At 42.4% G+C, this 20,330-nt stretch overlaps 1 protein-coding gene across 4 annotated transcripts in view; it reads right to left on the bottom strand.

The window, feature by feature from the left end:
- Window positions 1-20,330, bottom strand: part of SYCP2 (synaptonemal complex protein 2) — a 123,312-nt gene that overhangs the window by 10,355 nt on the left and 92,627 nt on the right. For 3 of the 4 annotated variants that reach the window (XM_069953413.1, XM_069953415.1, XM_069953412.1), the window contains exons 33-38: window positions 13,281-13,464; window positions 10,464-10,735; window positions 8,849-8,998; window positions 4,641-4,728; window positions 4,373-4,540; window positions 3,105-3,229 (exon numbers count right to left, since the gene is read on the bottom strand). In XM_069953413.1, the coding sequence (XP_069809514.1) occupies window positions 3,105-3,229; window positions 4,373-4,540; window positions 4,641-4,728; window positions 8,849-8,998; window positions 10,464-10,735; window positions 13,281-13,464 (987 nt within the window). The remainder of the gene's footprint in view (window positions 1-3,104; window positions 3,230-4,372; window positions 4,541-4,640; window positions 4,729-8,848; window positions 8,999-10,463; window positions 10,736-13,280; window positions 13,465-20,330) is intronic. The other variant, XM_069953414.1, reaches the window with a different exon arrangement.

Here is a 20,330-nt window from a genome sequence, read left to right on the forward strand (position 1 = left end):
TACAGTAGCACTTTCCATCCTCGGTTACATAACACATACGTATACCCTCCAGTTTGGAAAGTGTCACATGAGGCCTGTGTAGGTTGTCTGTACTGATGCAAAATACTTTAGTATAGACAAGGAATTCCCTTAGGCTATATCTTGCTTTACTGAAACAATGGGACATAAATTTCGATACTTATTCTGAGGGATACATCTCATTTCTAACACCTCTAAATAGACACAAGTATATTTAGATATATGTATATTGCATCAATCTGAGGACATTGAGGAACGCACCTCAGTAACACATCATACCCTTCAGTACTCTGCAATCCATTGTTCTCCCTCTCTCTAATATCATCAGTATAACACGTACCCCATCCAGGTGGGCGGTGAAACCTGTGCTGTGCTGGTTTATAGTTACAGGCCGTGCTCTGTGGGTACATTTTGGCATACAATGCTAGGTGCTGCCGGATCATTCAGAGCTCTATTACTGGCTCTCAACCAGCATTGTTTGCCTGATTTATTAGCCTGTTACATTACACAGTAAACCTTGAAAGTGCTTGGGTCCCACTAAAAGCTCCGTCACAAGTGCTCTCTCTGCAGTTATAACATTGTGTCCACACAATCAGATAATTCTGAGCCTTGTCCTAATGACGCCAACCAAGTTTGTGTATCTCAGGGCACAGAACGTAAACTGACAAAGATAAGTCTTTCTCATCTAAAGGCCGTATTACAGTATTTTCTTCTGGCTACTGTTAAAAGGAAACGATCAGCCAACAATGTTTTTCAACAAGTTGAAATTCTTTTTTTCATGATAACGACAATCTGCTGGCAGCCGCCGCATGTAATAGGAGTGGCGGCAGCAGACCGCCACTATCTTCTATGGACTCTCCGGACGATCTAATGATCGCCTGGGGAGAACCTCACCCCACCTGCTGTTCCCTTCTCGCCGTCGGCGCATGCAATAGCACCAGCAGTGAGCGGGGAATAAGGAGCAAGGGAGCGCTGATCTGAGAGGTCGGCGCTCGCTTACTCCTCCTGATCGACCCGTGTAAAAGGACTTCTGAGACGGACTTGGTCAACTCAGCCAGTGATTGGTTAAGCAGACTGTCACTGCCAAGACAAGTCTGTCTCAGAAGTGGTGGCCACAGCGTTCAGCAGGGGACCCAAAGACAATACAGGAGGGACCCAAGGCGAGAGTATTAGATGAAAATAGACTGTTTGTGTGTCTGTGCAGCCTCAGCGATATATGTGTGTGTGTGTATAAGATGAATACCCTAAACAGTAGATTTTCTTTTGGTTTGGTGCTTTTTGGGCTAAAAAGAACGGCACAAAAAAACTGCCACCACTCTATTTATGACGTTTTAATTTAGGTGTTCTTTTTCATTTCAAGTCATGTGATTTTAAAAGAAATGGAGGAAAAAAAAAAAAAATCGTCCGAGCCCACCACCACCACCACCGTCTATTGGAGAAAAAACAACACTATTTGTTGATGAAAAAAAAAAAAAAAAGCCATACCCTAACCATGCTACGATTTTGAAAAACTGTTGCAAAGCCTAAAAATGCCATTTTTTCTGACAACCAGCTGAAATTAAACTGTATTTTTAGGTTGTTTTTTGTGTGTACTTTAAGTTTTTTATACTGTGGTGAATGTGACAGGAAAACAAATACAAAGCAGAAAAGCAATAACAAATATGGAGGGATGGCACAGAAGTCATTATGCAAACAATATTCTCTTTAGTTTGCATACAGAGCACAGCATACAGCGTGATATAATTCACAGTTGTGATATATATTGAATGTCATGGCATATTGTGACTTGTGATTGATACACAGGAGGCCCACGTATGTGGCAAAAGCCATCTGTAGAATGGCCATTTAAGTTGAAATTTATAACCCCAGATTTCACATATTTACATTATTTCTTGCAAGTGTTGTGTGTAATATTACAGTACAAATGTGGTGCTATTTCTAATGCAATGAAATCAGCGATAAAATTGTTTTGGAATTTTGCAGTGGATTTGCAGGTGTAAATATGGCGCAATTTGGCCTACCCTAAAATCGAATTTTACACATTTACAATCACGAATGCAGACGAAAGCAAGCCCCATTTTATTCTCCAATAGCCATACGACGTTGAAGATGGTAAAGAATTCAGTGCCATGGTTTTACACGCAACTGATCACAAATTTGGAACAAGTTGGGAAAATGCAACAATTTCCACATAGCCTCCAACAGACTGCAGTGTACCTTTCAAATGAATATGGTGCCCTATGCAGTGGCGTAGCTACCATAGAGGCAGGGAAGGCGGTTGCTATGGGGCCCGTGGAGGGAGGGGGCCCAGGGAAGATAAGAGCCTCCTGTGTCCTTTTGCTTAACCCCTTATTTACTGCAGTATGTAAGTGACCCAGTGTTCTCTAACATGCTGCAAAACAAAGAAAGGGTTAATACAGAAGACAATTAGCTCTCTGCCTGACTACTCTGACAACCTCTGACCTCTGAGTTCCTGCAGAGGTCAGGGGTTATTAGTGCAGGAGTAGAAGGAGAGAGATAATTGTCTTCTGTATTAACCCCTTTTTTGTGTTGCAGCATGTAAGAGAACACTGGGTCACTTACACATTGCAGTAAATAAAGGGTTAAGCAAAAAGTAGTATGTGTATGTGTGTGTGTATATATATATTAGTGTGTAGGGGAGGGGCCCATACAGTTTTTTGCTATGGGGCCCCATGAATCCTAGCTACGCCCCTGGCCCTATGTAATGGCACTGTATTACTCCTGCAGCTCTGTATTTCTAGCTGCTAAAAAGGCACCAAAAACAAACCCACCGTTCTCTACATATAGCCAGGAGAAGTGCACAAGATGAGTTCCATACAGTTATAATGGAGCTTGTCTAAAGCAGCAACACAGACATTGTGGAGAGCTGAGAGATCAAATCATCAAAACTTTGGGCATGTCTCTGTCATTCTGAAAATATTTTCACAGGTCGCAGAGACACTCCAAAGAGGGACTTCGCTCCTACTGGAACAGTTCTGGACCAATAGTATAATGGTTCACAGATCAGTTAAAGAGTAAAAATGGCATACCCCACTGATTTACATGGAAACTAACACATACAGTACCAGAATTTTTCTGGTAAACTCGCTGCCGATTTGCTTGCACATCACGCCAACATCAGAATTTCTCTCATCAACGGTGCCCGTGGCCAATAAGGAAGCGTTATTCTCAGACACGCTGGATAAATGCTCTGAGACAAAGACAAAATAAAATTCAGGATTTCTGTAATACAATACAGGGACATTAGCGTTACCTGTTTATTGCCCTATGATCTTTTGATCTGGAGGACCCAGTATGACTGGGTATTGCAAACATTATTTTTTGACATGTCTAAAATATGCAATACAAAGAACCACCAACACCTCGAACAACAGGTGTCTCTGGCGCAGGTCACAACCAGTATGACCAACAACATAGAACTAATAGAAAATATATATAGACAGGCACTATTGGGTTCAAGGCCATAACAACCCACATAAGACTTCCCATATACATACACCTTCATCTGTGATGTCACAATCCTAAATTTGCATATATTCATAAAAATAGAAAACATCACCAGGTTATTATTTTTTTATTGTATACAATTATAAAAATGTATTGTTTATAGCTAAATGTTTTAATAACTTTTTTTAATATTATATTAATATTTTTAGGAATATATGCAAATTTAGGATTGTGAGGTCACAGATGTGGGTGAATGTATACAGGAAGTCTTATGTGGATTCTTAACACCCCAGGAAGAGGGCAGTATGGCCTTGAAATGCATAGTGCCTATATATGGTTTTGTGGAATAAATTTCTATGGCTACTTGGTTGGTTGAACCTGATTGTGACCTGAGCCAAAGATACTTGACAGCTGCATTTAGAGGCTTAATTAGCCGGAGCGGCAACGGGACCCGTGCCGGCTAATAGAGGCGCTCCCCGGCTGCAGATATCAGCCGGGGCGGCACCGTTCAGAGCAGGGTCCTGGCGGGACCCCTCTGTGAACTCCCCCGTGGCACCATGACGTACCATGGGTCGCTAAGGGGTTAAAGGGGTTGGGCCGTTTAATATGAAAAGCATTTCCATTGTAACTCATTTGATTGCATATTGCTTATATTCGTCCAAATGTGCCTGTTGGTCTTGAGAAAGCAAGAATATAAGAAATATAAAATCTGTAAATATTCTAAGTTCTTATATTAAAGTGGCCAACCCCATTATGGTAAGGTTGAGGCTAGCTTTGAAGATACATTACAGAGAATTCTGTGTTACACAAATGGCATAAAGCTCTTCTTTTGTGAATATAAAGCTATATCAGTGCTGACATGACACAGCAGCATGATTTTAGTTACCTCGGGGTACCTGCATGTCCTCAGAGGGAAACAGTTTACGTGGGTGCAATTTGATTTTCTTGTGCTTGGTTTCATGGTCGCTTCCTTCAGTACTGATATCAGCATGGTGGCTTTGCTCATCTTTTTTTTTGCGTTTGACATATGACATAGTGTCATTTAATGTGGGACCTGTAACACATATCTGACTCATGTAATACTGTGCAGGTGTACAGTATTGCCATTACTAAGACACAGGAGTAAAGCCTCCTTTCTCATAGTATAGACTTACCAGATTCATGGAGGTTTACATAACTCATTTCACAGCTTGATGCTCTTCTTGCACTTAAACCAGAATAGAAGGAGGGGCAGTTACTGTCCTGGAAAGAAGAAGGACAATGCTACTCCCCTATACACTAGCAGAGAGGGGCATTATGGTTAGTATTAGCTAAAGGTGCACTCTATCTTGTAACAAAACACTGCCTTCACCTAATTCTATGACCCACTTTGTTTTTAGTAATTATCTTCTCATTAACAGCCCACACTGTCATATTCATACTAAATGTCAGCATCATAACACTATCATATTAGCTTTTATCTCTTTCTCTACAAAGCATGCACCCAGCTACGTATTTCTCTTCAATGCACCTGTACAATCACTGTCTTGAGTAATTTAAAGGGATATTGCAGTAAAATAAATCATATGTCCCTGACTTTATTTTTAAACAGCATACCTACTCTTTTAAAAAAAATAGGGATAAGTTATGTGTACATGAGGAATACCACTACTTCTGCCAGTTACATAACTTGTACATGTTTTTTTTTTATTTATTTATTTCATTTGGACCTGGTGCTAGCTCTATCAGTAATTTTCCACTCAGTAATTTTCAGTCCCTTAGGTGGTAGGTAGAAAGTAGTTGCTATGATGTCTCCATACACAGAAAATAAGATCCATCTCCCCTATATTATATCCTCAGAAGCAGGAGACTAGCTGTTATGATGTCTCCATACATGGCACACACAGAAGAGGATATCCTGCTCCCCTATATCTGTATAGCACATCCTCAGAAGCAGGACACTAGCTGCTATGATGTCTCCATACATTGGCACACACAGAAGAGACACCCTGCTCCCCTATATCTCTATAGCACATCCACAGAAACAAGAAATTAGCTGCTATGATGTCTCCATACACTGCACACACAGAAGAGATCCTGCCCCTCTATATCTCTATAGCACATCCTCAGAAGCAGAAGACTAGCTTTTATGATGTCTCCATATGCTGCACACACACACAGAAGATGAGATCCTGCTCCCCTATATCTCTATAGCACATCCACAGAAACAAGAAATTAGCTGCTATGATGTCTCCATACACTGCACACACAGAAGAGGATATCCTGCTCCTCTATTTCTCTATATAGTACATACTCAGAAGAAGGAGGCTAGCTGCTATTATGTCTCCCATACACTGTACACACACAGAAGGACATTCTGACCCAGTCAATTCTACAATATAGCCTTAGGGCCCTATTCCACAGTAACGATAAATCGGCTGAATCGGCCCCATTCGGCCTGATTCGGCCGATTATCGCTCGGTGAAATAGAGAGAACGATCAGCCGATGATCGTGTCATCGGCTGATCGTTCATTTAGGGCCAGACCTAAAATCATCATTCCCCCACCGCGCATCGCCACGGTTGAATAGCGGTGTGCGGCGGGCGACCGACGATTTGAGAAGCAGCAGCAGCATACATTACCTGTCAGGTCCTCTGCTCCGCTCCGTCTTCCTCCCCGGGTCCCGCGAGCTCTAGCTTCAGAATATCCTGTCAGCTGACAGAGCGCTCAACCAATCACAGGCCGGGACTGCCGCGGCCTGTGATTGGCTGAGTGGCCTGTCAGCTGACAGGCCATTCTGAAGCTAGAGTGCGCGGGACCCGAGGAGGAAGACAGAGCGGAGCAGAAGACCTGTAAGGTCATTACCTTACCATATGCTGCAAGGGCTGCAAGGACATCGGTAACGATGTCCCTGCAGCCCTCGCTCAATGATCATCGGGCTGTGGAATAGGCCCAGTAAACGAGCGGCGATCTAGCAGAACGGCGCCCGTTTACATCGTTGATCGGGCCCTCCTCGGCCCCTGAAATAGTACCCTTACATACAGAAAAGGAGATACTGCACACACAGAAGAGGAGATCCAGCTCCACTGTATCTCTATTCACCGTATAGCAGTGACAGTAGCATGGTGGACAATATATAGCAGTACTCGATAGTGTAAGCTGTGAATCCAGCACAAGGATGAGATATTACAATCGCTACAAGTTGCAGTCATGTCTCTGGGTGTCACTGTGTGTCTCATTACAGCAATTCCCTCCCAGCTTCAGTGGTACTTCAGTGAGTTAACCCGCCTGGAGACAGATTTTTTGCAGTTTTGTAGAGTTAAAGGGGAACTTCACATAAGGAAAACTTGTTTTCTATTAAAAGTACAATAAAAGTTATATAGATGTGTCTATACTATGTATTACCATATCTGTGCAGTTCTGCCACACAGGTAGCTGATAGAAATCCAGGAAGTGAATAAAAATGGCCTCTGTGCCAATCCACATTGTCTCCTACTCCCACTGCTTTCCCACCTTAGGAGACAAATCTTCCATGCCTCTGTCTCACATTGTGTGTGTTTGCTGAGCACAGGCTGATGATGCAGACAGGGGGCAGGGTGTGATGTCACAGGAGGCTTGGCTGGATCCTCCAATCCCCTTTGGGGGATTGTGAGTGATTCACCATCTGTGAACCACCAGAAGCAGCTGCTGCAACTTCACTAATTGTGCAGAAGTGTACGGTGAAATTAGGACTGTGTTCACACATGTTGGAGTTTCATTGCAGTACTGCAGCACCTTCACAAAAAGGATGCAGTAACACAATGAAATGATGCTAACCGGCACAGAGGACCAGAGCCAGCATTGCCAATCCCACCTAGACAAAAAACAAGGCATAAACAGTATATCCCATATAAGATAATATCGGATAAAGTACTTATTGTGGGGCTTAACCTCAAAGATAAAAGATGCTTGATCATAATATGTGGGTGAAGATGAAAAGAAAAAAAAAAAAATTAAATTTTAAAAGTTCTTTATTTCTTTACTTTATTTCAATATCAGTGTTACAGGTAGAGAATACTGTGCTGTGTGGGCGGGACTACAATAAAATGATAAAAGCACTGCAAATAATTCAGTGACACAATGAAACTGCAATGTGTGAACACAGTCTAGATGTTCTGCAGCAGCTTTGGGCGGGGAATGGGAAGGGTGGAGGGCTGTGGAACCTGTAGTACTGTGTACAACTGCTCAACCAGAAAGTACAGCCACACAATACAGAACAAAGACCCCCAAAACAAATGGATTTTTGGTCGTTTCAAAACTGGGATAGAAAGGTAAGTAATGCTATATGCTTCTGTAGAAATTTCATCCCCCCCCCCACTCTACCTGGAGGTCCCATTTAATGGTGAGGTTAGTAGGACAGATACATAGGAATATAGTCTGATAGGTAAACAAAGCTGTATTTTTCTCTGATATGATACATTAAAAAGTTTTGTTCATTCGCCTGCACTGCAGTACAGTACTTGTCAATTAGCTTTCAACCAAACCTGAACGGCATTCAGAATTTATATGTCAAGGAATGTCAAGGGGTGACTACTTTTATTTTATTAGCTGCCATTATTGGGTGTCACTCTATCCATTACCTATGTATGACAAGTATATGTTTAAGGCACATAAACATAGTATATGTTTAAGGTATACATGTTTAATAGGACAAAAAAAAAAATTCACTTTTCAGGGGTCCTAAAACTTATACATGAATATGTTGAAGCACATGCTTCTGTATGAATTTCTAACTGCAAAAATATATCACCTATGGATGACTCAAACGTCATGTTAAATTAGTCCTAGAAAAATTTGATCACACTTTTGACTTCACTTTGCACAATGCATTCAGAACCTCTTCACTTTTTGTCCATACTTTGTTACGTTAAGTAGAGATGAGTGAATCGCCAATATAGACGAAGCAAATGGCTTCATTTGATTGGCAAGCTACTTATCAGCCGCCTGCCTTTCAACTCTGTTCCGCTCCCTGATGCTCCTCCTTGGGTGTCGGGAAAAGGCTGGATCCAGTCCTAGGAAACTGGGAGAAGTTTTCCAGGACTGGATCCAGCTTTTCAATTGTTTTTCATTAAATCACATTTTACAAATACCCCTTTCAGGTAGTGTCCCTTGCTATATTTTGAGAGGTCTAAAAGAGTAAATTAATATTTCGATGTGGGACAAACCTAGAGTAATCAGCAACTTCTCTAAGCTGCAAGGGTAGACTGCAGAAATCTAGTGAAGATAGACCGAGGAGATCAACTTACAGTAGATATTAGGGCAAACTCTTAGGTCTCACCTCTGTGGATCAAATGTGACCTTTAAGAAAAGCATGCAGGAACTCAACGGAACCTGAAGGACATACCTTCGCTTTCATCTTGATAGCGTGTCCTCCTGGTTTACTTGCTTTTGTGACAGGTGAGCATGCCTTCACATATTGTTCATTGTACTCATCTCCTGTTACCTCTAGAACATTTGGGAAACTTACAGTAGAGTGATCCAAAGTTTCTGCATCCTACAACAAAGCGGCCAACATGAAAATCTTCTCCCTTCATAACGTATGTAGCGTGCACAAGGCTTTAGAATAGCAAATTATGTAATATACTTAATACCTATAATACCTGTCTGGGCTCCCATGTCATGTCTCTTCCCCCTTCCTGCTCGTTTCTGAGGGTTTCCATGGCCACTAGCTTCACTGTCTGGAGGATTGATCAGTCAATCAGGGCATTTGAGTGTCAAGCCAATGGCTTGGGGTCCAATGCTACCTTTGGCAGATGCCTGTGAATTTTGTTGATCCTGACATGTATATAGTGATCTATGGGTGATTTAGAATCTTATAGCTTTGGGCCTATGGGACTGTATACCTAGAAACCCTCCTTGTCTGCTGATTCTGATATTCATGAGACCTTCAGGCTTTGACTACGTGACTGTTTACAAGTTAAACCCTCAGCACCTGATTTTGCATATACATGACCTACTGGCTTCTGACCTGGAGGTCAATAGCAGCTAAATCTGTCTGACTTTGCAGAAGGATCCGGTAAAGTCGCAAGGGTAGCCTTTCTATATGGCCAGATGTAGTGCCACAAACAAGTAACGATCAGTGAGATCTGCATTCGTTTGCAGACCCTTTACATCACTGCAATTTTCATGAGGCCTATTTTAATGGCTCCAACAAAAGATGTGATCAGCTGACAAATAAGGACCGTATTAGATGGCCTGATGCCTTCTGTAAGCGTGCGCCAATCCTTTACATTGACCCTTGCGTACCGAGCCTATTACACGGCTCAACAGTCATTTAGCAAGGGTTGCAGTGAAATCATTAGTGATGTCCGCGCAGTCCTTGCCCTTAAATTGTTATATATTACCTGCCCAGGTGTTATTCTGCCTCTGCTTGCTTCTTAGAGCCGTCACTGTAGCTTAAGTGTGGGTCTCTGAACTGACATCACTGGCCGGAACAATGGTGGCACCACGAAGCAAGAAGAAGGCAGAACAGCACCGGGACCATGGACAGGTATGTGCACAGTGGTTTTTCGCCCGTGCATCGCAACCACACATAGCGCTGGGCGCCCTGCCCCCAATGACTTTACGTCAAGAGGTGATGGTGATTGTTGTCATCGGCTAATCATTCTATTAGACGGATCGATAATCGGGTGAATCGGCCTGATTCAGCCGATTATCGTTCCATGTACTAGGGAGTTTTCCTGTTTATTGGCTGATCGATCACTGGCCATTTTACATAAGCCAATTATCAGCAGGGAGGGCTCCTGCCTGCGGATAATCGACCCAGGTAAAAGAACCCTTAGGTGGTGCCAATCAAGTAGAGTGTCAGCTGCTGGCTTTGTTCAGACTGTTGTCACTAGAAATTAGAGCCCCCCCCCCCCTGAACTGTCATTACAAATAACTACTTTTGTGACAAACATTAAACATGTTAATAACAACTTTTCTAGCCTCCATAAAAATAGATAGAAAGGATTTTTTACCTGTGAAAAATGGCTAAAAGCTGGAGATATCGGATCCTGAAAAGCCTTGCTTGAATTAGGTTTTACAGTCTTGTGTGTGAATGGGGCCCGATTTGAAGCAGTTGTGTCACTCAACTTTGTCCACTGCTTGCTGGCTTTTTTTAAATCTATTAAAATGTTCATAGGTTCCTCTGTAGTCTGCTTTTCTGGAGGTGAGGCAGATAGTGAGGGGGATGAATGAGCGATAGTTGAATGCCTGGTTGGTAATTCTGGATCTGACTCATATTGTTCAGCTGCAATTTGAAAATTTTTAGATAACATGAATGACCTCAATTCATTAGTTTAACGTCAGTGGAAAACTTTGACGAAGATACTAACATGTTTAACCCTTAGGGGACACAGCCAGTTTTCATTTTTGCGTTTTCGTTTTTCCCTCCTCGTGTATATAAGGCCATAGCGCCTGCATTTTTCCACCTAGAGACCCAAATGAGCCCTTATTTTTTGCGCAACTAATTGTACTTTGCTATGGTAGATGTAATTTTTGCCTAAAATGTGCCGGGAAACCAGAAAAAAATTATATGTGTGGTGAAATTGAAAAAAAAAATTTTTTTTTTTTAATTTGGGGGGGGGGTTGTTTTTACTATGTCCGCCCTGGGGTAAAACTGACTCGTTATATATGTTCCTTAAGTTGTTACGATTACAACGATATGTAACATGTATAACTTTTATTTGATCTGATGGCCTGTAAAAAATTAAAACCTTTTAAAGAAAATATATGTTCCTTAAAATCGCTCCATTCCCAGGCTTATAGCGCTTTTATCCTTTGGTCTATGGGTCTGTGTGAGGTGTCATTTTTTGCGCCATGATGTGATCTTTCTATCGGTACCTTGATTGCGCATATACGACTTTTTGATCGCTTTTTATTACAATTATTCTGGATTTGATGCGACCAAAAATGCGCAATTTTGCACTTTGGGATTTTTTTGCGCTGACGCCGTTTACCGTGTGAGATCAGGAATGTGATTAATTAATAGTTCGGGCGATTCCGCACGCGGCGATAGCAAACATGTTTGTTTATTAATTAATTTATTTATTTTTATTTATAAAATGGGGAAAGGGGGGTGATTCAGACTTTTATTAGGGGAGGGGATTTTGTGTTATTAAAAATACATTTTTCTTTTACTTTACACATATACTAGAAGCCCCCCTGGGGGACTTCTAGTATATGCACTCTGATCTCTCATAGAGATCCATGCAGTATAGTTATACTGCATGAATCCATGAGATCGGTGTTCTATTGCTTTTGGCTGCTGCAGCCAAAAGCAATAAAATGCCGAGCCGGGATCAGCGCCATTACGGCGCAGACCCCGGCCCGGGATGGATGCGGGGATCGCCCCCCCGCAATCGCGCCGCAGGGGGGCGATCCCCCCACTAGACCACCAGGGATGAATAAAAGCAAGTATTTAGAAGCAGCTGTCAACTTTGACAGCTGCTTCTACGTACTTAATTAGCGGGCACGGCGATCGGACCGTGCCCGCTAATAGCTGCGATCCCGGGCTACATGCGGCACCCGGGATCGCGGCAGTTCAGAGGGGGGTCGCCGCGCGACCCCCCTCTGAACTCCCATAGCGGCACGAGGACGTTCAATAATGTCCTGGTGCAGCTATGGGTTAAAGTGTATGTAATACCGCACACAAATCCTCTCTTTCATCTACTTAATTACATAGTTAGACTCCATTTGCATCACATTTTGAAACATGTTGAAAAACAAACAACTGTGATAGCAGTGATCTGCTGCAGTTGCCCCATGGAATAGGAGCGTCAGCAGCAGACCGCCACTATCCTCTATTGGCTGCCCGGACGATCTAGCGATCACCCAGGCAGCTCCCCCCCGCACTCACCCGCTCGCTCCCGCCGTGTGTAATAGTGGCAGCAGCGAGCAGGGAACGAGGAGCAAACTAGCGCTGATAGCACTCGTTTGCTCCTCACTGTCGGCTCGTGGAATAGGGCCTTAAGGATGGGATATATAAACTATTGTATATGCATATGGCGGGATACATTGCATAAAATAACAAAATCCACTACTGAGAGTCAGTACATACCCTACCTCACAAAAAGGTATACTAATGTATATTGGCTTAGCAAAATCTAAGTGGGGAGTCCCATTGTCCAGGAAAAACTAAAATTCGCTCCAGGGCTTAGGCTGATGTAAGAATAATAAACACCCTCTACTCACTTTGTCCGGTCCAATGTCGTTGCTGCAATGACATCCCTGGTCCCATGCTGGTCCCTGCTTTTTCTGGGTTCTGTTTTGTCCCAACTCCATTGGACCTACCCACTCAATCAATCAATTCCTCCACTGATCGGCTAAGCGGACAGATTTTGTGGGGTCGAGACAACACAGGACCCAGAACAACTAGGGACCAGTGGAGTACCAAGAGCATTGGCGTGGAGGCTGCAGGCAACCAGAGGAGATGAGGAGGTTGTCTTGGTAAAACAAAATGTGCTCCAGATGTTGGGATGGTGTAAAAATAATATTTTTATTATTTTGTTTCACAAAGACAACCACTTGTGAGTTTTTTACTCTAACGTGGTTGAAAGAATAAATATTGTATGTCCATCAAGTTTTTAAGGTGCACCTGTTACGGGGAAAAAGTTTGAAAAAAACTTTTGAGTGTTCCGGCCCTGACCAATGAGTAGAATGCTGTCGTGCGATTCCCTCCTCACTCTGAGGAGACATGCCTCATAGACTTCCATTATGCAGACATGAGCATTTATGTTTCTAATGAATACACTGTGTTATATACTGCTTACATTCTGCGAATCTCTATTACTCACATCTCATCTGCTCCACTGACCCAGGACTTGAACAGACAGGTGATACGGGTTTATTAAACACATAAGCTGACATTGCATTACTGTGGAGTGTTTCCACTTCCATTTTAGATGGACTAGTATGCATCTTTGAATAGCCAGGATGCTCCACATTCCTCTTTTCTTTCATAGTTGTCAGTAATCCCTGCTGAATGAACAAAAAGTTAAGAAAATATCAAGAAGCAATAGTATGTAGAAGAAAACTAGTGTCTGTGTACATGCAAAAGTCTATAACATCATTTTAAATGAAAGCTGTACTAAATTGCATCCGTAGACAAAAATATACTTGCCTATTTAATAGAGATAGTTGATCAGTCTATTTTCCTGGATAACACCTTTACAAATGTATTTACTAGTTCTACCACCATGATCACTTCACACAAACTTTTTAAATTTTATAAAATACAACAACATGATTGCTATTTCCAGTGTTCCCCAATCTGCGGTGCTCCAGAGAGTCAAGAGGTTAGAGAACACTGGCTTACAGAAAATGATGGGACCCATTGATGAACACATAAAAAATAATGAATGGGTCAGTCAGCTCTCTTCCTGTACCGACACTTCATTGAACACCAGTGTATAGACACCACATATTTTTTCCATAGTCCCTCCTCCTATATCGTTGTATAACACTTTGACAGATTCAGCACAAGATGCTTTGCACTTACATCAATACCATCAAAGAAGACAGTGTGAAACAAAGAAAAAAAAGGATGAAATAGTTGGGTCTGTGGAGCCTTGGTTGTGAGTCTCAAAACACGTGAACGGCCAGATATCCCTGCAGGGAAGGAAACCTGTTGCCAAGGGGTGCCTCCCAGAGGGGAGATCGCCAAACCACACTAATACGTAGCCCCTTAAGTCCCACTCAGTTGCAAGTAGGGAAACACCAGGGTGTCCCCATTTGCATCCAGCTGTTTTGGGGTATTTGCCCCTGGTCAGTATTAAGCAGGATTCTGACTAATGAAAATGAAAAATAGACCAACAAAACAGCAATCACTGAGCTCAGGTAGATCAGCAAAAAAAAATTCCAATAGAGTACTCATTCAAGAGTCTCCATTGATATATTGCCCCGTATAAAATTTGCATATGCAAGAAAGGGGTCCGTGGAGCCTCAGTTGCAAGTCTCAAAAATATGGGAATAGCCAGATATCCCTCCAGGGAAGGAAACCTGTTGCCAAGGGGTGCCTCCCAGCCGGGCGATCACCAAGCCACCCTGATACATAGCCCCTTAAGTCCCACTTGGTTGCGAGTATTGAGGCACAAATAGGGAAATTGAGCCTTGCCTAATGTCAGGCAGCTTTCTATTACATGAAAATCAGATGTATGCCATGGATCCACAGACTGGCTGGGAAGCACTGAGTTACAGTATTTTATCCTAGTACATTTGTTTGCGAGGCTCGAACAATTCCACTAGGGGGCGACCTTACCACAATAAGGATGCATAACAAAGCTGAGCTTATACACGTTTGGATGTCTGTCATCCAGTAGAATCTGACGATGCTCATTAGTAAGATGGATTATTTACTAACATTTACATTGCAAAGCATAAAAACATCATGAACTAGAAACAAAGCGTTTAGTGTGGTAATTTTACAATTTCTTTTATGAGAATACAAAATGGATAAAAGCTCATTTTTACTGTAAACCTTTACAAAATGCTCAAACAGTATGTGCAGTATTTATATGTTGAGTTATAGTTAGTGCCTAAAGGTGATGAACACCAGGATGCAAACAAGTTAAGGCTCTGTTCACATCCAGGTTGAGCCTCTGTCACAGATTCTGTAGCTTCTGATGGGAAGAACTGCACTGCTTGTAACACTATTGGACATCTCTGTGGAAATGAGAGGACCGCATTTTAAGTCCATAGGTCCAACGGTGTTAAATAAGGTGAAACTCACGTTTTTATCCTCAAATTTTTCTTACCTCTGAGGTAATGTTCACACAGTGTATCTGTAAGTTTATTGTGAAGTGTAAAATGGTTGTATAACAGAATATACAGGCTAGCTTCACACTATGTGAAAAAGATGGCCGTTGTTTTGAAAGACGGCTGTCATTTTCACATAGTGTGAACAGTGTAAAGTATATTTGAGTCATAACACAAGCATTTTACACTTCACAATAAAATTACAGATACACTTTATGTATTTTTACAAAGTGTGAACCTAGTCAAAAAGTGTTTACCATTGAATTTTATTGACTAAAAAATGAAAAACGCTGCATAATTTGCATTGTTTTATTTGACACATTCTACAGGTGTAAAAATAAGTGACACGTTACATAGATTCCAATAAGCATCAAATAATGCAAAAGATCCCTGTACTGTACCATGTGTAAAACCACCACAAGTATTTCAGAAGATCTTCTGCGCTGAACTGCACTAGGAGTATTTTGCTTCATTACAAAGTCTCTAGTCGCTGGTCTAACATAAAGCCCCACCTCATGCACCCCAGTAAACTGTGGCTGCCATGATTTAAAGGGGTACTCCGGTCGTAGCAGGGTCCTGCCTTGGCCGCTAAATGGCTGAGCTGCCTTGAGACGTCACGTCTCAAGCCACAGCTAAGACCAAGAAGCGACAGTCGGACGGGAGAATGGGGCGGCACTGGAACCGGGGAGGTAAGTGACTGGCAGCACCCCCTCCCGGCCGTACAATAAAAATGACCCCAGCCCGGAGTACCCCTTTAAGCCTTCTGGACACCAATTGCCCCATCACAGGGAGAAAAGTTCCTTTCCGACTCCAATGGCAATCAAAATAATCCCTGGATCAAAGCCATATCACATGAAATGTAGTGCCCATAACTTGTAATGGATGATGGCAGAGGGATGCCCAGTGTCCTTCCAGTGCCCGGTGTCCCTCAGTGTCCCTTTGCCATCATCCTTTCCAGCAGCCACAGCCCACACAGCTCTGGGAGTCGGGTTGTGACATCACCATGTTATCCAGGAAGTGACATCACCATGTTATCCAGGAAGTGACATTACCATGTTATCCAGGAAGTGAAGCCTTGATGCAGTAGTAAGTGCAGGGAAAAGCACTTTATAAGCATTTCCCATAATAAGTGTATATTGGTGACTTGTATAACTTTTGGCGGGCAATGCGATACTGTAATAAAATTTTTTGCCGGACTTCTCCTTTAATGAATGAGCCATGACAACATCATGTGGCAGAGAGTTCCATAGTCTCACTGCTCTAAGAGCTAGTTCACATGGAATAAAATCAGCAGAATTCCGCCTGCCTCAGTCAGACACTGTATCTCACTGAGGCAGGCGGGATTCCACGGCGGACAGTTCCGCCGCCGAATTCCGCCAATTTTACTCCATGTGAACTGGTCCTTACAGTAAAGAATTTGCATCTGTGCTGGTTATGAAACCTTATTTAGCATCTATGCCTTTTTTGATACATACCATTATTTTATTAGCCTTGGCAGCCGCTGCCTGGCACTGACCACTAAAGTTGAGGTTACTGTTCACAAATATCCCCAAGTGTTGCTTAGAAGCAGTGTTACCGATTGTTTTATTATTTAGCACATAACTGTACTTATTATTTCTACAGCTCATTTATTTACACTAAACGTTTTATTCCATTTATGTACCCGAGCCTCCAGCTTCTCCAAGTCCCTCTGTAATATTTTATCCTCCTCCTCTGTGGTCATTACTTTACCCAGTTTAGTGTCATTTGGCAGATTTGTAAATTACTTCTATTTAAAAATCACAAGTCTTCTAGTACTTATCAGCTGCTGTATGTCCTGCAGGAAGTGGTAGTATCTTTGCAGTCGGGTACATTGCTCTCTGCTGCCAACTCTGTCCGTGACAGGAACTGTCCTCAGTAGGAGAGGTTTTCTATGGGGATTTGCTTCTGCTCTGGACAGTTTCTGTCATAGACAGAGACGTCAGCAGAGAGCACCATGTCAGACTGAAAAAATACACCACTTCCTGCAGGACATATAGCAGCTGATAAGTACTGGAAGACATAACATTTTTAAATGGAAGTAATTTACAAATATATAACTTTCTAACAACAGCTTCTAGAAGACAAAAAACCCTCCCCTACACTTCAGAGAAGCATAGAAAAATGCCCATTATCTCATTTTAAAAAAGAAACAAACATAAAATAATTCATATTTTGATAAATTTAGCTGCAGACATATGTAAACCACGAATAATGTATTGTGGTATCACTCACTACACTTACTGACAGCAGCTACCTGTGTGCCTCTGCCTTCCCATAGAGCTAACCTCTCCTCCTCCAGGCTGTGTTATCCTGTTCTGTTGTGCTGAAAGGCAATCCTGTCCATAAGGTGGCTAAACACAGAGGAGCATGTGTCCTTCATATACATATACAGGCTCAGTGGAGGACACCAAGGAGGGGCTGGTCAAATACTTCTCCATGCTCGGCAATTTTATAAACAGAATCACCATTCAGCATACAGACCAGGTGTAATGACACAAAGCTGTGTCCGTTACCCCCAAACTGCTCTGGATCGCTTTGCGCTGTGTAAATCTCCCTTTTTCTCAGCTTCTGGCGGCTTCTCTTTTTCTGAGCTGGCCTCCTGGAGAATTAGGCTTCCTTTAGGTGTAGACACGCGCCTCTCCACCTATATTTATAAGCACAGCTTCTGAAGTCTTCTGGAAGTTCTCCTGAGGATTGTTGTTGTTACATCTGTGCTCCCTGGCTATCCACCACTTGCGATCTTCTACCAATTTGGATCTCAGTTCACTTTTTGTTCCAGCTTAGCTTCAGTCTAAACTACATCCTGAGGGCCCTTGCACACTGAGCAATTCTCGAGGAATTGTAGCTGAAAGTTTTCAGGCAGAATTCAAGCAGAATTTAAGCCCCCCATTGACTACTATAGGATTCCTCTAGCAGATCTACAGCAGAAAATTCTGCTCGGAAATTCTGCAGTGTGAGCAACAGAGCAGAAAACCCATTGAACACAATGGGACTTTGCTCTGCACATTTTTTACGGGAGGAATTTCAAGCTGAATTTTGAGCTGAATTTCAAGCTGAATTCCTCGCCTTTTCCTCAGTGTGCACATAGCCTAAGGCCTCATGCACACTGAGCAAAAGGCGAGGAATTGAAGAGGAATCCGCTCCTAAATTCTGCTTGAAATCCCTCCTGTTAGGCTATGTGCACACTGAGCAATTCTCGAGGAATTGTAGCTGAAAGTTTTGAGGCAGAATTCAAGCAGAATTTAAGCCCCCCATTGACTTCTATAGGATTCCTCTAGCAGATCTACAGCAGAAAATTCTGCTCGGAAATTCTGCAGTGTGAACAACAGAGCAGAAAACCCATTGAACACAATGGGACTTTGCTCTGTACATTTTTTACGGGAGGAATTTCAAGCTGAATTTCAAGCTGAATTTCAAGCTGAATTCCTCGCCTTTTCCTCAGTGTGCACATACCCTCAGGGTGTGTGCACACTGAGCCTGAATTCCGCCATAAAAAGCTTGCGGAATCCGCCTGTGTAAATGCAACATTGCTCCTTTCCATAGAGAATAATGGGATTTCTGACTGCCCATGCACACAGAGTAAATTTCCGTCTGGAATTCCGTTCGGAATCCGCGTTTTCGCCCAAAGAATTGACATGGCAATTATATGGGCGGATTCCGTTGGCGGTATGCCATAGAAGTCAATGGGACTTGAAATTCTGCTTGAAATTCGCTTGCATTCCACTCGATTTCCGCTTAAATTCCGCTCAAAGGCTATGTGCACACCAAGGAAAAGGCGAGGAATTCAGCTTGAAATTCCTCCTGTAAAATATGTACAGAGCAACGTCCCATTGTGTTCAATGGGTTTTCTGCTCTGTTGTTCACACTGCAGAATTTCAGAGCAGAATTTTCTGCTGTAGATCTGCTAGAGGAATCCTATAGAAGTCAATGGGGGGCTTAAATTCTGCTTGAATTCTGCCTGAAAACTTTCTGCTTCAATAAGAATGAACAGGGCAATGTCTTAGGCCTCATGCACACTGAGCAAAAGAGGTGGATTTTTGAGCGGATTCTGCTTGAAATTCCGTCCGTTTAAATTGAGCAATGCATTTTTCAATTGTTTTCAATGGGCTTTGCACTGTGCTATTCTTTTTTTTTTTTCTTAAATTTTAATTTATTTCCAATATAAAATTACATAACAAACACATAATCCTCAACATAACAAGAACCGCTCATGTATCATCTCCCTTAGCAATATCATAAGAACACTAAGCTGTTTTTATATTACCATCAACGGATCACAACCCTGGGGTAAAAAGGGCAAAATCAAAAATCATCTACAAAAACCTTTATGCCAGAGGACCCATCCCATCGGGCACCTTGAACCCTATCTTATTCCTCTATACAACTATACCCTTAACCACTGCTACTCCACACACCCAACCTCAATTTAGACTTATTATGACTCCATGACCACCCGGTCCCTCTCCGATCGGCACCACACCCTCTTCCTAGATGTTATATCCATTTCCAATCCTATTCGTTTATTTTCTCTCTTTACCTTATATTTATTAAACCATCCACTTAAGAACCAGCACTAGCAATCACATCCATACTAGCAGAGCTTTGGGCTTATAGCTCCCTAACAAGGAACCTCTGCACCATCATCTCTACCATATTCCAGTTTCTCATGATGCCCATGACCCAGCACTTGCGGAGCCATTCACATCACCCTGACTTCCCCGTCCAATCCTCCCAACCATATATAATGGTCGGGCCGGCGGGGCGAGGAAATCAGGCCATAGCACACTTATCTCTGGCTCAAAGAAGGGAGAGAAAAAAAAAAAAAAAAAAAAAAAAAACAAAAAAAAAAAAACAAAAAAAAAAAAACCAAAATAACTTTACTCTCTAATATTTAATCTTTATTTCATAAACCAGTGTCGGTGCCGACCATTGAAGAACCAGATCATCACAGAATCCCCTCCCTTTTAACTAAACCCCTCTACCTTAATATTTCGGTGCCCGATGGAATGATCCCCCGCTCACAAATGCTTCTCATTCCCCCCTCCCCTTTATTATTAACTTTATTTCAA

Source organism: Dendropsophus ebraccatus, chromosome 14, assembly GCF_027789765.1.
Source record: "Dendropsophus ebraccatus isolate aDenEbr1 chromosome 14, aDenEbr1.pat, whole genome shotgun sequence".
Classification (NCBI taxonomy): Eukaryota; Metazoa; Chordata; class Amphibia; order Anura; family Hylidae; genus Dendropsophus; species Dendropsophus ebraccatus.